This window comes from Corylus avellana, chromosome ca6 (genome assembly GCF_901000735.1).
Source record: "Corylus avellana chromosome ca6, CavTom2PMs-1.0".
Taxonomy (NCBI): Eukaryota; Viridiplantae; Streptophyta; class Magnoliopsida; order Fagales; family Betulaceae; genus Corylus; species Corylus avellana.
Genome location: NC_081546.1, coordinates 391,941 through 406,241, shown reverse-complemented (window position 1 = coordinate 406,241; position 14,301 = coordinate 391,941). Strand labels below are relative to the sequence as shown.

General features: G+C 34.7%; 2 protein-coding genes and 1 non-coding gene across 3 annotated transcripts; 2 read left to right on the top strand and 1 right to left on the bottom strand.

Annotated features, from left to right (window-relative positions):
* The first annotated feature begins 761 nt into the window (after positions 1 to 761).
* LOC132184662 (leucoanthocyanidin reductase-like) lies at positions 762 to 4,421 on the top strand. Its single transcript, XM_059598379.1, has 5 exons — positions 762 to 1,072; positions 1,199 to 1,339; positions 1,451 to 1,688; positions 3,424 to 3,627; positions 3,812 to 4,421. Exons 1-5 carry the CDS (start codon positions 866 to 868, stop codon positions 4,066 to 4,068), a joined length of 1,047 nt encoding a protein of 348 aa, XP_059454362.1. The 5' UTR covers positions 762 to 865; the 3' UTR covers positions 4,069 to 4,421.
* Positions 4,422 to 4,710: 289 nt separating this feature from the next.
* LOC132184192 (uncharacterized) lies at positions 4,711 to 12,383 on the bottom strand. Its single transcript, XM_059597727.1, has 14 exons — positions 12,119 to 12,383; positions 10,661 to 10,751; positions 10,426 to 10,510; positions 10,071 to 10,140; positions 9,557 to 9,626; positions 8,478 to 8,547; positions 7,630 to 7,675; positions 7,293 to 7,542; positions 7,000 to 7,205; positions 6,782 to 6,856; positions 6,142 to 6,202; positions 5,879 to 5,959; positions 5,253 to 5,332; positions 4,711 to 5,020 (listed from the first exon to the last, which is right to left on the bottom strand). The coding sequence occupies exons 1-14, from the start codon at positions 12,253 to 12,255 to the stop codon at positions 4,942 to 4,944; spliced, it is 1,401 nt and encodes a 466-aa protein (XP_059453710.1). The 5' UTR covers positions 12,256 to 12,383; the 3' UTR covers positions 4,711 to 4,941.
* A 1,844-nt stretch (positions 12,384 to 14,227) lies between these two features.
* On the top strand, positions 14,228 to 14,301 carry TRNAI-AAU (transfer RNA isoleucine (anticodon AAU)). Its single transcript has one exon. It is a non-coding gene; the product is annotated as a tRNA-Ile (tRNA).

Here is a 14,301-nt window from a genome sequence, read left to right as displayed (position 1 = left end):
ACTGACACGTGGACCAATCAGACGTCGACACGTGGCACATATTAATTTTTTTTTAAAATTTTTTTTAATTAAAAAAATGTTTTTTTTTTAAAAAAAAAATTAAAAAAAAGAAAAGAAAAATGGGACGAAACAGGGGGTGGCTCGTCCCATTTTTTTTTTTTTTTAATATTTTTTTTAATTAAAAAAAACATTTTTTTAATTTGAAAAAAAATTAATATATGTGCCACGTGTCGACGTCTGATTGGTCCACGTGTCAGTCCGTACAGTCAACTAACGGTCAACTAACGGATGGATTAATTTGGTCACTTATCAAAACCACAGGGACCTCCTGTGATAAAAATGAAACCCTAGGGAGGAAAAAATAAAGTTGTGAAACCCTAGGGACTAATTTAGTATTTAACCCTTTTTTTTTAATATGTTTGAATTTTTAAAAAATTAATGTTCAAGTTTTTAAGTTAGTAAGAAAGTAATAAATAATTATTAAAACTATTAAAGATAATGTTGTGCATCTTACATGTTAAGAGTATTATGGACAGTTAAAAACATGACCAACCAACATATATAACATCGAGAGAATAAAATAGGCCTGCTCTATTCCGATTCCCTGTTCCTTTCGAAGAAGGGTAGCTGAAACAATAGACCTCATCCATTGAATTCGCGTGGCATTTATTATCTGAATTATTATTTATTTTCTTACATGTTAAAGCCCACTGGGCCGCCCTATATATATACATACATGTGCATACACATACTTCAATACATGAAGTACATAGATACCTTCGCCACACTCTTTTGCTCTGTGTCTCTTGGTGCTAACCGAGAAATACTAGGTTTTACTTCGGTGAAAAAGGCACTTATTGTAAGCATGACTGTTTCAGCCTCTGTTTCCTCAGCCAAGGGCCGAGTCCTCATCGTCGGAGCAACAGGTTTCATTGGTCAGTTCGTCGCAGAAGCCAGCTTAGACGCCGGCCGACCCACCTATGTTCTCGTCCGGCCAGGCTCCGTTGGAGGTGGCCCTTCTAAGGGGAGCACCATCAGGGCTCTCCAAGACAAAGGCGCCATAATCTTGCATGTAATTAAAAATCTCTGTTTCTGTGTAACATATATATATAATACACGCCGCTAATGCACGTATATATGTATGTACAGATAATAATCTGTAACTTTTTTTTTTTTTTTTTTTAATATATGTTTTCAGGGACTCATTAATGATAAAGAATTCATGGAGAAAATACTGAAAGAGCATGAGATCGATATAGTAATATCAGCCGTGGGAGGTGCAAACATACTGGACCAGCTCACCTTAATTGAGGCCATTAAAACTGTCGGTACAATTAAGGTATATATACCACTACATATTTTAAATATGGAAAATGAAATTCTTTTGTTTTTCCGCCAATATTTATTTCGTAATTGGGTAAATAAATGTTAAATATTTTGTGTGTACTAGAGATTTCTGCCGTCGGAGTTTGGACACGACGTGGATAGAGCTGATCCGGTGGAGCCGGGGCTTAATATGTACAAAGACAAGCGCAGAATCAGGCGGTTGCTCGAGGAGTACGGTGTTCCTCACACTTACATTTGCTGCAATTCTATTGCTTCTTGGCCTTACTACGACAACACACACCCTTCCGAGGTTGTCCCTCCTTTGGATCAGTTCCAAATCTACGGTGATGGTAGCGTCAAAGGTGAGAGATACATGTAACTCATCTATGCTTCCACGTATCTTGCTCATTAATACTGGTTCACTACAACGGTTCTTCCTAATCCCTATTATAATTATTGAAGTGAACAACTTTTGCGGTTAAAATTTTATTTTATTTCACCTAACTGTAACGTAATGTATACTGTTTAATAAAATAAAATAAAATTTTGATCTTAAAATGTTTCATTTATATTTAGTATATAGATTGTTCGGTCCCAAAATAGACACTTTAAATTCTACTTGCTCGAATAGGTAAGTAAGGTACGTCCTTTGAGTGCACCAGCACCTTTTCTGAGCAAATGGGTGCACTAATAATCAACACAAATTCCTAACATAGAAAATTTGGTGCAAAAGTAGAATAGCATAAATTCCAACTAGCTAGTAGAACCCAGCTTTGATGGTCTTTAATTATTCTATAAGAAAGGTATCTTCTACCCACTACCTTTAACGAGGCACTAGACAAAAACTTTTATTTTTAATTTTTTAATTTTTTTCTCTACACGAATGAAAAATCGCCGCTTACTTCAAAGCATTTGCACTGGCTCTCACCTGACAACTTGAAAGTTAGAAGGTTGTCTCTTGTTCATCGAATCAAACACAAACTTCAATTTAGTCATTGCTAGCTTTTACTAAGAAATTGATGTGAATGTCGTCTACTTGTTATTTTAGTGCATTGGTTTGAACAAGTCAAACTTATAAAATCGTGAGAGATGACACGATCGAGACCGACCGGTCTCTGTCACATCTTCCAATAAGGTTTTAAAAATCACCCACCCTTTCTTTTCTTTTCTTTTAAAAGTGACCTTCATTTATTTCTGATTGGATTATTCCCATTGACAATAATTGAGATACCAAAAATAACTATTTCAAAAAGCCTTTTATCTTTGTAAATAAATCTCCAATTTTGATGGTTAGTTTGGGAACAAATCCTCTCCATTGATTTGAATTTATATTTAAAGGATATTTTTGTCTTTTCATTTTTTAATAAAATATAAATATCTTTTTAATATAATTAATTAAATATTATTCTACTTAAATAAACTGAAAATAATCTTAATTTATTAGTTTGACCGGTTACTGTCCTTTTTAGTTTCATGTTCAAATTTGCCTCTACTCACTTGGAATGTCCACGTGTATGATGCACTTTCCCATGTCTCTACCGTACCATTTTTATGACCAACATGTCCATCATCATACCAATCGTTTTATTAAGGATTTTTTTTGGGCACCCTAATTTATATGTAGTGAGAAGGATTAGTTGGCTTGAGTCACTTCCTTCGCCAATAAGTTTATATAATTATATGGATGTTGACTTAAGAAAACAGCAGGTTTATGGACAATCAGGCTAATCACCTGCACTTATCAAATACTATCAACTCTTTTTCGGTTTGTTGTTGAGGTTTTTTATTTTCTTTTCTAGACCCTGATTTTTTTATAAATGAGGACCTCGAAAAACCTTTTTCGAATCTTCTATATTTGGCCAGAAAATGCGAGAGCGGCCTATTTGCTTGGGCAACAATTTTCTGCCTGAGCAAATAAAAAATTCCTCCATAAGTAGGAATTAGAAACCAACCAAACACACAAACCTAACAGTTTTACAAGTGTTTGGTAGTCAAAGGTTAATGTGACAAAGAAGTTTCAAAACCTAGCTAGGAATAGGAAAGATGCATGCTTATTTGTTTATCCAAATTTATTACATAATGAGTTTGCTATTGCAGCTTATTTTGTTGCCGGCACTGATATTGGAAAATTTACAATTAAAACTATTGATGACATTCGGGCCCTTAACAAGAATGTTCATTTTCGGCCTGCCTGCAATCTTTATAATATCAATGAGCTAGCATCACTGTGGGAAAGGAAGATTGGAAGGACCCTCCCACGAGTTACTGTCTCTGAAAATGAGCTACTTGCCGCAGCTGCAGGTCTCATTTATTTTCTTCATCTTCAATTATTTGTTCTTGCGTCCAGATCCAGTTGATACTAAATCCATTGGAATTGGAACACGTGTCCAATAACAAGACACAAGGAACACGTGTTTTAATCCTACTGGGTCTAGTTCCAGACAACTTTGTCAATCATTTTCATTATTGTATAATGTTTTTGCAGAGAATTGCATACCTGAGAGCATTGTTGCATCATTCACCCATGATATATTCATAAAGGGTTGTCAAGTTAATTTCACAATCGATGGCCCTCAAGATATTGAAGTGGGAACTCTCTACCCTGATGAAACTTTTCGAACCTTGGATGAGTGCTTCAATGACTTTCTTGTCAAAATAGACAGCAAATCTATGAGCAACGGTGAAATTACTGCTGCAAGTCCCGTGGCTGAACCCATGGCAATCACTGCAACATGCGCTTGATCATATTGCAGGGGCCAAGTGTTAATTATTATTCCAATTGTTTTTTTACGTGGAAAAAGAACTTAAAAAATTTGTGAGTCAATTTGTTTACTATGATTTATCTTGAATTCCTAGTGATTTCTTAGAGGAACGAAGTCGCTCATGCTTGTTCTGGTGGACAAAACTGGGCTTGGTATCGGGGGTAGGCCAATGGATTGGAATTTCTTCAAAATTGAGTTGAAAGAAGTTCTTCTAACTTAGCCTATAAAATTGTTATGTTATTGTTTGTACATGTGCTTGCATCCCATTCCCATCTGATGTAAGATGATTTATTATATTCCAATTTAGTCTATAAAATTGTTATGTTATTGTTAGTACATGTGCATGCATCCCATCTGACGTAAGATGATTTATTGTACAACTTATGCCTTCAGACTTCAAATAAGTTATCATGCTCTAATTACCTAAAGATAATCTTCCTACTCTGTCCACACGTCATATTAATCTTTTCAAGTGTTTTAGGTTATTTGTTAGTGTTTTGGTTTTGTAAACAGAAAACAAAAAGGAGAATGAAAAAACATTAACAAGCCGATATGCAATTCCACTATAATCATTGACAATTTAAACTAAATAAGCGATAGTAACACTATAATAGAAATTGGACATGCAAAACAGCTGAGCTTTCATTGATTGTGCGGGACAAACTAGTACATGTATGTATATATATATATCTATATATATATACAGTTATTGACATCATATTTTACACTCACATGAAGTGACCAAAATAACCAAATCTGCCAGTTTCTTAGTGCTTGCTTGATTTAAAAATACAAGCAACGATGTAGGAAATTGGTGGAAGCCCTACCCCTACCCTTCCAGTCTGACTTGAAACTACACATCATATACAGGCAACCGCTCTTCTATAGGGACACGGCAGATGGGGCACTTTTTACACTTGTCACAGCATGTGCTGAAATGCAATAGGGGGAAAAAGCTTTTTAACAAAAATGAACTTATTTTAACCGGAAAATAAATCAGGAAATGGTGACAACATACAGAAACAATGCCCACAGGAGAGAGGGAAATAGTATGCTCATATTAATATATGCAGCTTAAAGAAGAAAAGGCAGGAGACTTGTATTAACAGAACAATATAAATGGGTAAAAATGGATGTTGGCAGTGTAAGGGACAATGGAAAAACCTGCAAAGGATGTGGTGCCTGCATGGAAGAAGGACCACATTAATCTGTTCCTCAAAGCATACTCTACATAGGATCTTCTCCTGTTAGAATCATTAAATTATTATGCAACACCACAGTAGATCCTAAAATATTGGAAAGAAGAATACATGCACAAGTTGACAAAAACATGAACGAGCAAAAGCTTCTTCCTGCTAAATGTTTAAAACCATCTTATCATAAGACAGAGTAACACAGTATTAAACCACGCATATCAATCGATTGCATCCACAATATGAGTCAATTTATTCTAGCAAAACCAACTCCTCTCTCTCAACACACACCCACACAGAGACATACATACTCTTACACCTACATACACGCCCCAATCTTACATTTACTTCGTCAACAATTTTGAAAATAGTTATAATTTGGAAGGGTTTTAAATCTGAACTGAACCAAAAAATGCTTTTGACTAGAAAAAAGATTGAGCATGGTGATTCTTGGTAAACAATCAGCAACTTGAAAAAGAAATAGCAAGTTATTGTTGAAGTTGGAGTTGAAGTTGAAGATTTTCAAACCAGCACTCAACAAATTTTCGTTGACATATTCCCGAAGTTGAAAATATCAATCAAGGTTCCAAATGTTACATTTTGAAGCCTTTCATACTCCTGCTGGCTAAACTTCGTAATCTCTGTTTGCTCACCAAGTGCAGCTTGTAATCTCCAGATCTGAGATGAAAAGGATTGAAAATACAATATTAAAAAAAGTCAATTGGTATAAAATAGATTTAAAATCTAGTGTAATTTTAATCAGACCAAATAACCACTATGCTGCAATCTGGACAGGATAATGCAAACTAGAGGGAGAAGTTTAGCCTGCATAATAGGGACTGCAATAATATTGTGGTTACCTCCTCAACAAGATCTGGTTTAGGCATTTTCTTCACAATATCAGGTGCAAAAGTGTTATACCTGAATGATATGGATCAAGCAGAGATCAGTAACAACAATTTTTATTTTCAATTCCTCAGAACTAGTCTCAGACTACACAAACTATGCAATGTAAAAGTGCAATATCATACATACCAAGAGGTACCGGAATACATGAAGAGGAGCAGCAATTCAAAAGGCATATGATAGGATATATAGTTTAATTTATAGGAAAAATCAAAATGTTATCATCTTTCCTGACTCCAAAGGAATTTTGAAAAATCTTAATAATTTCTTCCCATGACAAAGAAGGGAAGGATTTTCTTCCTGATAAGAAAAAGTGGACCATATAGTTTATTGATTAAACATTACACGTTGGAAAGTTGCTTGTCTAAAAGCCATATTATGCATGGCATGGATGTTAAGCACTAATAAAAATCACATACAAGCATGCACTAAGATGAAGTACCAACACAACCAATTTAGGTCCTTGGAACCTCAACATAGAAACAATGAGGGCTCTCTCTAAGTTGCTCCGATAAGCGAGCAGCTGAGTACAGAAAGAAGATTGCCTAAATGGAGATATTCCATTACTAATTTATAGTATTGAAATACACTTACCCAGAAACCTCAGCATTATAAAGTCTAGCCTGTTCCTCTTGACTTCCTTCATCGATCGACCACCAACCAAGCAACCTATTCACAGAAATGAACCATAAGTAACAGAAATTACTAGAAAGTGGCAGATGTTACATTTTGTTTATACTTTGCGTTTATGCAGCCAAAAATCCAATACAGCCCATTCAAATATTAAAGTCCTCTGAATGTTAAACAATTACTTCGATCCATGGTGCAAAAATCCAAAAAATTCGCGAGCTTTTGATACTAGAGCAGAGTATGTTCCAGAGCCAATGTCGCTGTGCACTAAAAGAACAATTTTCTCCACCAATCTATATGCAGCAAATAAGACCCCAACTCCTTGCAACAAAAAAAGAGGAGCAAAAAGAACTGGAAATGAGATATGTCTAGCTCCAGATGGTGTTCCCTGAAAATGAAATAGGAACATGAATGAGGACAACTTAAAGAACTTCAAGAATACCCACAAATAGGAATTTCTCAACATTTATTTCACCTCTAAGCGCATAAAAAGAAGGATCTGGAAAGTGACAAAAGGAACTTTCATAACATGTCCACCAATGTCCTGCAGGTTACACATTCCACGCTGGTGCCGGTCTTCATCTGAAGAAACCACTAAGCCTCTATTCCAGTTAAGATATCTACTAGTCATTGAAGATGAAGACGATTCCCTAATGTTTGACCGCCTATGAATAGCTGGATTATACCACTTTGTGCAAACAAGAAAGGCAAAGCACTCTGCAATGCTGTAAATGGATGAACAAGAATTATTTCAAGAAGCAGAAACAGAATATAAAATCATCAAACATTGCTTAAACACAAATAAATCATACCCAAAGTTTATAAATAAGTCCCACCAGCCTAGAGCAGCTATGTCACCTGAATGTAGTTGTCAATCAGGTCAGGAAAATAAATGCATCATGAATATTACCATAAAATTTGTTATGTTCATCCTAAGAATATGTATAAAACTCTCCAGTGTTTTAGTTGATAAACGATGGGTTTGGAGGCAAGATTAGAAGATTTAGTATCAATACAAAATTTTCTCCCTTCTATCCAGATTGGTGGTTTTGATAAACCATCTTGGATGCCCTCTAAATCAGGTAAGTTTAATACTTATGAAACTTTCGAAGCAATTAGATTCAAATCACCATGGCGGAAAATTGTTTGGTTCTCATGTGCAATTACAAAGCATGTTTTTATACTTTGGTTGACAATACAAAATAGACTTGCTACTCGAGATAAGATGCTGAAATGGGCATATACAAGGAACCCTAAATGTGTGTTCTGCAGAAATTTTATTGAGAGTAGAGATCACCTCTATTTTGAATGTGGATTTACAAAAAGACTCTGGATGGAAGTAATGAGAAAATATATGTAGAGTGCTCCTGAAATGGATTGGGAAAGAATTTTGGACTGGGGATTGAAGAAGCTAAAGGGAGAAAGGTTAAGGGCAGTAATGTGCAAGCTGATAATGGGAATAAACAGTAGAGTAAAATTTGCAAAGAAGGTTGGTTTCTTTTAGAACTTCTAAACAGGGTCAGTTTGTCATAGCACCAAACTGAAATACAGGTAAATTATTGATATGAAATAACAAAAAGATACAAGTACAGATGTCACTTGCATACAAGATTCAGCTAATATACAACGAATTACCATTGCAGTTAAGAAACAGACTTACCACATATCTTTAGAAGAGTGAATGTTGTTGCAGCAATAAAGAAGACCATAGAAATTGCGACCCAGAAATGCTAGAAAACAAATAATTTCTTTTTAGTATTGAAACTTTAGGACTAAAAACACCTTATTTGCAATATTAATCACAATAAGAATCACAGAAACAATTCCATCATTATTGTTGCTTTACTTGAGCAAGTTAATGTCAGTGTCTTGTTCAAATATCATAGGATAATGAATGTTATTATGGAACTAAATGGTTTTAAACATAAACAACCTTGTTTTTTCTCTTTCATAATAAACATTTTTACTTATCGGGAAAAAAAAATATTTTCCCCCTTTTTTTACATATCATAACAAGTAAGATATTGTCAAAACTGAAAGATACTTAAAAGAGAAAGTATCTTTGTTCCTCGGATGCTTTTTAACAGGTGGGATAAGACACTGGACGGGATGTAATATACCAATTGGGTTTCTGGTGCCAGTTGGCCGGACAGAAAGTCTCAAGTAGATTATAATCCCACCATAGTGGGAATATCTAGTCCTCTTTTGGAGGGGTGGTGTTGGAATAAAAATGGCAAACCTTCAGATGGGGCAAGTTAGATTTCTATAAGGTACCATCAGGAAAGGTTTGCACACCTCTAACTAGATGTATGTGATCTTATCATTCCATCCCTTGAACCCCTTGAACATTCTTGCAAGATTGTTCCAATCTATGCTTTCATTTTCATAAATGCACTGCAACCAGTATCAAGTAGCAGTGAGGCCCATCATCATTTCACAAATCATAAACAGTGCACGTTTTAAAAAACTAAATAATGCTCAGGAAAATTTTTTTTTTTCATAATTTAGGTTTTATCCAGCATAACCATATAAACAGGAGTTCCTCATAAAACCTAATGAGAACCAGTAATCCGCTAACTTATATAAATACTAGGTGCAGAGTGCCAACAGGCACCTAATTCAGCATCACCAATCACATAGAGCTCAGAACTTACCTAGATAAGCATTCATCTATGCAAATTACAGAGAAATGTATCATCAAAACAATTCTTTGATTGACAATAGAATTACAGAACATACAGGAAGAGTCTCCCATATTGCCTCATCACTCATGCTTTCTTCATCTCCAGGCATTAAAGCCCTACACATCCTATATAAAAGACAAACGTCAACTACTTAGGGCTATTCTACTTATCAACAACTTCCCAAACGAATTAAAAATTAAATGATCCAAAGTAACATAATGTCTTAATTAAATTAAGCAATAAAATTCCTATGCTAGATGTTAAAACTTCACAATAGAAAGGGTAGTCATTGAAAATTTACTTTGGTGAGTAATTGGACTATAAGAAAGGGCAAGAGTTGACAAAATGCATGTCTCCCTCAATGGAAGTGGTCGGTAATCACTCACTTCTTCCTATAAATTAATCATTGTTCAGTAGTTCTGTTCCAGAATTTCTTGTAGAGTGGATTGCTCCACAGTGGCAGAATTTAAACATCAATGTATTGGCTTAATGATTTAAATAAATGCACACTAGAGAATAGATAACTATATAAAAAATGATAAATTTATTGATGGATAAAAGATAATTACCTGATATTATCGACCAGAATTGCTATTTCAAATATCAACAAGGGCAGAAAGACAGTCTTCAAGTTTACGACTGCAATGTATTCAATTTTGCATGAACATCAACAAACAAGGTCTGAACAACTGAAAAATAATGATAACAAGAATCCCAACCTACTTATGTTCATATCTAGATATTCAATGACGTCCAAAAACATGTTAGTTAATATTGAACAGACAAATAGATGAGTGTCATGATCAATTCAACTTATTTTTATCTATCACAGGTAACTCACAAACGTTAATTAATATTAAAACAAAAAATTTGTTGGACCCTGTAGTATCTATAGATGATTCTGTCAGGGCAGATCTTACGTACCATAACTGCCCTCGAGATGTATACAAAGGAGTAGTTCAAAAGCAACAAGCAATGGCGTTTCCATGATAGCGTGACAGGGTGCCCACTGTCCATGAAAAGAAAGCGTTTAATTTTCTGTCACTATAATTGGATATAACAACTAGACTTCAGATTTTTCCCATGAGATTAATATGGTAAATTCTATTTCAATAAAGATGATGTATCCACGAAAAAGTTAAGAGACAGTATCTCATACATGGCGATCATGAGGCGGTGAAGGAGCAGGCAAGGAAAACCTGCCTCGTGCTACAACTGCATGAAAGAGCCACAGAGGAGCAAATATGATCCTGCAGAATAAAAACAAAAGCAAACAGCACTTAATAACATTCTTATCACCAGCCTACATACACGAAAAGGATAAAAAAAATAAATTAAAAAAAAAAAAAAAAAACTGTTCATGCTTGAAAATAGATGTCTTCAACTCTCAATATGATTATAGGTAATGATGCATCTAGTAGTTTGCAGCTGTCTTGCATAGAATGAAATTAGATTTTTCCCTCTTCCTCATTGCATGATTACACAGCAGGAAATGGCAGGATAGCATTTGAACAATTTATGAAATAGACATAGACTCCCACAACCCATATTTATATTTGATAGCACGTTTCTTAGTTTGTAATACCGAGTGAAATTGATAGATAATTTGGCCAAAAAATAGTGAGGGAAACACCATCAGAAAAATCCCTCACTACGAATACAAGTTCTCCTTGGCCAGAGTATTCAGAACATGCAACACACCATCTTGGGGGGGGGTTCAGGTGGGCATCCCAGAAACATAATTTCTAGTTTAAATTCCATTTTCCCCCCCCTCCTGTAAGTTTCTACAATAGCCTAACCTGAAAGTACACTGACTGGATCTGGCCGCCACGTTTGAACACATTTCCCAAAATATTTTAGCAAAAGTAAGTTTAAAGATTTTGGTTCCACTAAACTTGAAACAGTTCCTAGAAGAGCTTAAACCTACGAGGATAAGATGTTAACTTATTAATTAAATTATTAAATCATCACCTTCAAGAGATAAGTGGTGATTTAACATTTTACGGTTTTTGCGCATTGACTCTACCGTTTATCTCCAATTTCAATTAAAACAATTGAATAATCAAATTTAATTAAATAATCAAATTTCTGAGAGGTGATTTAACATTAAAAAAAAAAAAAAAAAAAATTCAACTCTACCAAAAGTTTAACTAAAAAAGAAAAAACTCAAAGACATCAGAATATATAAAGTCAATGCGTGCAACTATGACACAAACAACGAAAAATCTTATAGTTTCGTACAGAACCCAGAAGCCTTCACCTGAATTTAGAGCATTTCTGTGCGATCTGCTCTTCAAAACAATTTAAATACTCAGATATTGAACCCAGCAACGAAGCCAACAATTAATCACAAGTTCACAAAATAGCTACCTTTGGTCTCCCACAAACAATGTAAAAAGAAAAAAGAAGAAAAAACAGAAAAAACAGAGGCATCATATTGAGAACTGAAATGAATCCTAAACTTCCAATAGTTTTCCCAGGAACCCAAAATTTCTTGCTTTTTCTTCCACTTCCTCAGCAAGCAAACTGATCAAAGCAATACCAATATTCTTTTTTTTTTTTCTAAAAAAAAAAAAAAAATTGAAATACAAAAAGGATGAAGAAGAAAGTCACGGACCACCAAGAGTAAGGCAGAGCATGTTGAAGCTTGAGTGCAAGCAAGAGCGTGAAGGAGAAGAGCAAGCCATGGGCCACGAGAGCTTGAAGAGACAGGGCCACTTTCCTCCAGCTCATCACCCTCCTATGGACCAACATTCCCAGAAGAAGCAAGAAATTGCAGGAACAGTACCCACACGAACTCCAGACCAGAGGACGAAAAAGAATCCCTTTCTGCGACTTTCAAGAGAATGACATGGGATCAGACCAACAGAAGAACAGTAACGTTTGTCTTTCTGACTTTGCTTTCACGCTAAAGAAACCTCTCCCTTTTGACCAAAATATCCACATTATTTCACTGCAATGACCCACAAAAAGGAGGAGTATTCGTGCGCTTGGTGAGGAGAATTTGGTAATTGAAGTCGTTTATAGGAATAAAGTAAAAAAAAACAGCTGCTTATGGTGCCCCCACTTGCCCGTAGCATACTAGATTTGATTTGATGAGATATTTTTCTGTTTTTGGTACCCGATAGAAATGGATAACTCACAACTTTGGTCTGACGTGGATGTACACGTTGTCAGGTACTTTCAGATTTTTATTTTTCAATTTTCAATTTTTATTTTTTATTTTAAAGTAAGGTAACTATTCACGTCCATTTTTTCACTAATTTTATACTTAAATGATAAACACAAAATCATGGCATCATGGTTGACTGCTAATTTAAGCATGAAAATATTTTGTTATTGGCTCGTTTGACGAGATCACTCGTGTTTGTTTCTTTTTATTGTAGGTTTTGTTACTTTGAAATACGGTGTCCGATCAACTGATGCTTTAATATTTATATTATATTAAATAATGTCAATTAAATTACCTAATACAATCTTATGGATCCAAACTTGACGAAACCTAATTGGTATCTATTAGCTAGATTCTCCTTTGTTTGATTGAAAAGGTCGTTGAATGATTGTTAAGTACTCCTCAATTACTCCACCCACTTCTTAGGGTTCTAGAAAAATGTTTTAAATATTGCAGAAAGGAAAAGAAGAAGATGTCAATGGACAATAATTTCTGACCTTAAAAATGGCTAGCAGATTTTGATATGGCACTCGAAAATCATAGCAATAATAGGTTGTATTATTGGCAAGTGGCAACGAAAGATGGGTAAATGGGTGGCCTTATCTTTTGCCCATGATGATTGATGATGATGATGATGAGCTGAGCCTGAGCCCAGCCAGGAAGGTTCCTTTACGGTCACGTCGGATTCAGCCACGACAAAGGAAGAGTAGGGCAAAGGGAATTAATTCAACTACATTGAGATACAGAGAATGTCTGCCACTGTCTGATGTAATGTCACAAGTATATCAACATCCTTATTATCAAGTACACAATTCCTTGCATTGCATCTCTCCAGTTTGATCTTTAGGGAAAATTTTTGGACACGTTACATGTGATTTAGTTTATGTCTTTTAAGAAAAATACACTAGCGGCTGGGGCAACCTGGCAAGGTGAAAAAGGTGAGCATAATTGACACTAATATATATGTTGTTATTATAAACTAATATAATAGTTTATGTGACACTCAAAGTAAATTATCTTGTTAGTTATTAAATAATAATTAAATTTATTTGTCAAATTTTGTTATTTAATTTTTCTATAGATCGTGACACTCATATAAAGAATTGTAGTACCCAACTTAATTTCCATTGATAGAATGGTACAAGAAAAAGACATATAAATTACTTAAAGTGAAAAATGGTGAGTATTAATACATTAATGGTACGACAAAAAGAGTGGAAAAAAAAAAAAAAGAAAAAAAGAAAAAAAAAAGCACTTGAAATCAATTCGGGTGAGAAATTATTTTTATTAGTCTTTTAATTAGAATTTATTTTTATTAGTCTCTTAATCTATTGCTAAAAAAACCTTAATCTACCAATAAGAAAGGCAAAACCTAAATAATAAATGCTTAATTTCAGACCATTAATTGCCTAAGATAGAGTTCATACATTTACCAATCTGCAGCAGATTCACCAATTAAGATTTAAGAACAAGGAAACAAAAGAAAACAGTAGAAAATTTCAGAAGAAAGACTATTTTGTTGGAAACCGTTGCTATTAAAAAATCCAAACATGTGGCCTATTAGCTCAGCTGGTTAGAGCGTCGTGCTAATAACGCGAAGGTCGCAGGTTCGAGACCTGCATGGGCCA

Coding starts and splice junctions, on each gene's coding strand:
- LOC132184662 (XM_059598379.1), top strand. CDS start 866: ATGACTGTTTCAGCCTCTGTTTCCTCAGCCAAGGGCCGAGTCCTCATC. Junction 1,340..1,450: donor AAACTGTCGGTACAATTAAG/GTATATATACCA, acceptor TGTGTGTACTAG/AGATTTCTGCCGTCGGAGTT. Junction 1,689..3,423: donor CGGTGATGGTAGCGTCAAAG/GTGAGAGATACA, acceptor TTGCTATTGCAG/CTTATTTTGTTGCCGGCACT.
- LOC132184192 (XM_059597727.1), bottom strand. CDS start 12,255: ATGTTGGTCCATAGGAGGGTGATGAGCTGGAGGAAAGTGGCCCTGTCT. Junction 9,627..10,070: donor ATTCTGGTCGATAATATCAG/GTAATTATCTTT, acceptor TCTTTTATATAG/GATGTGTAGGGCTTTAATGC. Junction 5,333..5,878: donor AGTATGAAAGGCTTCAAAAT/GTAACATTTGGA, acceptor TGATTCTAACAG/GAGAAGATCCTATGTAGAGT.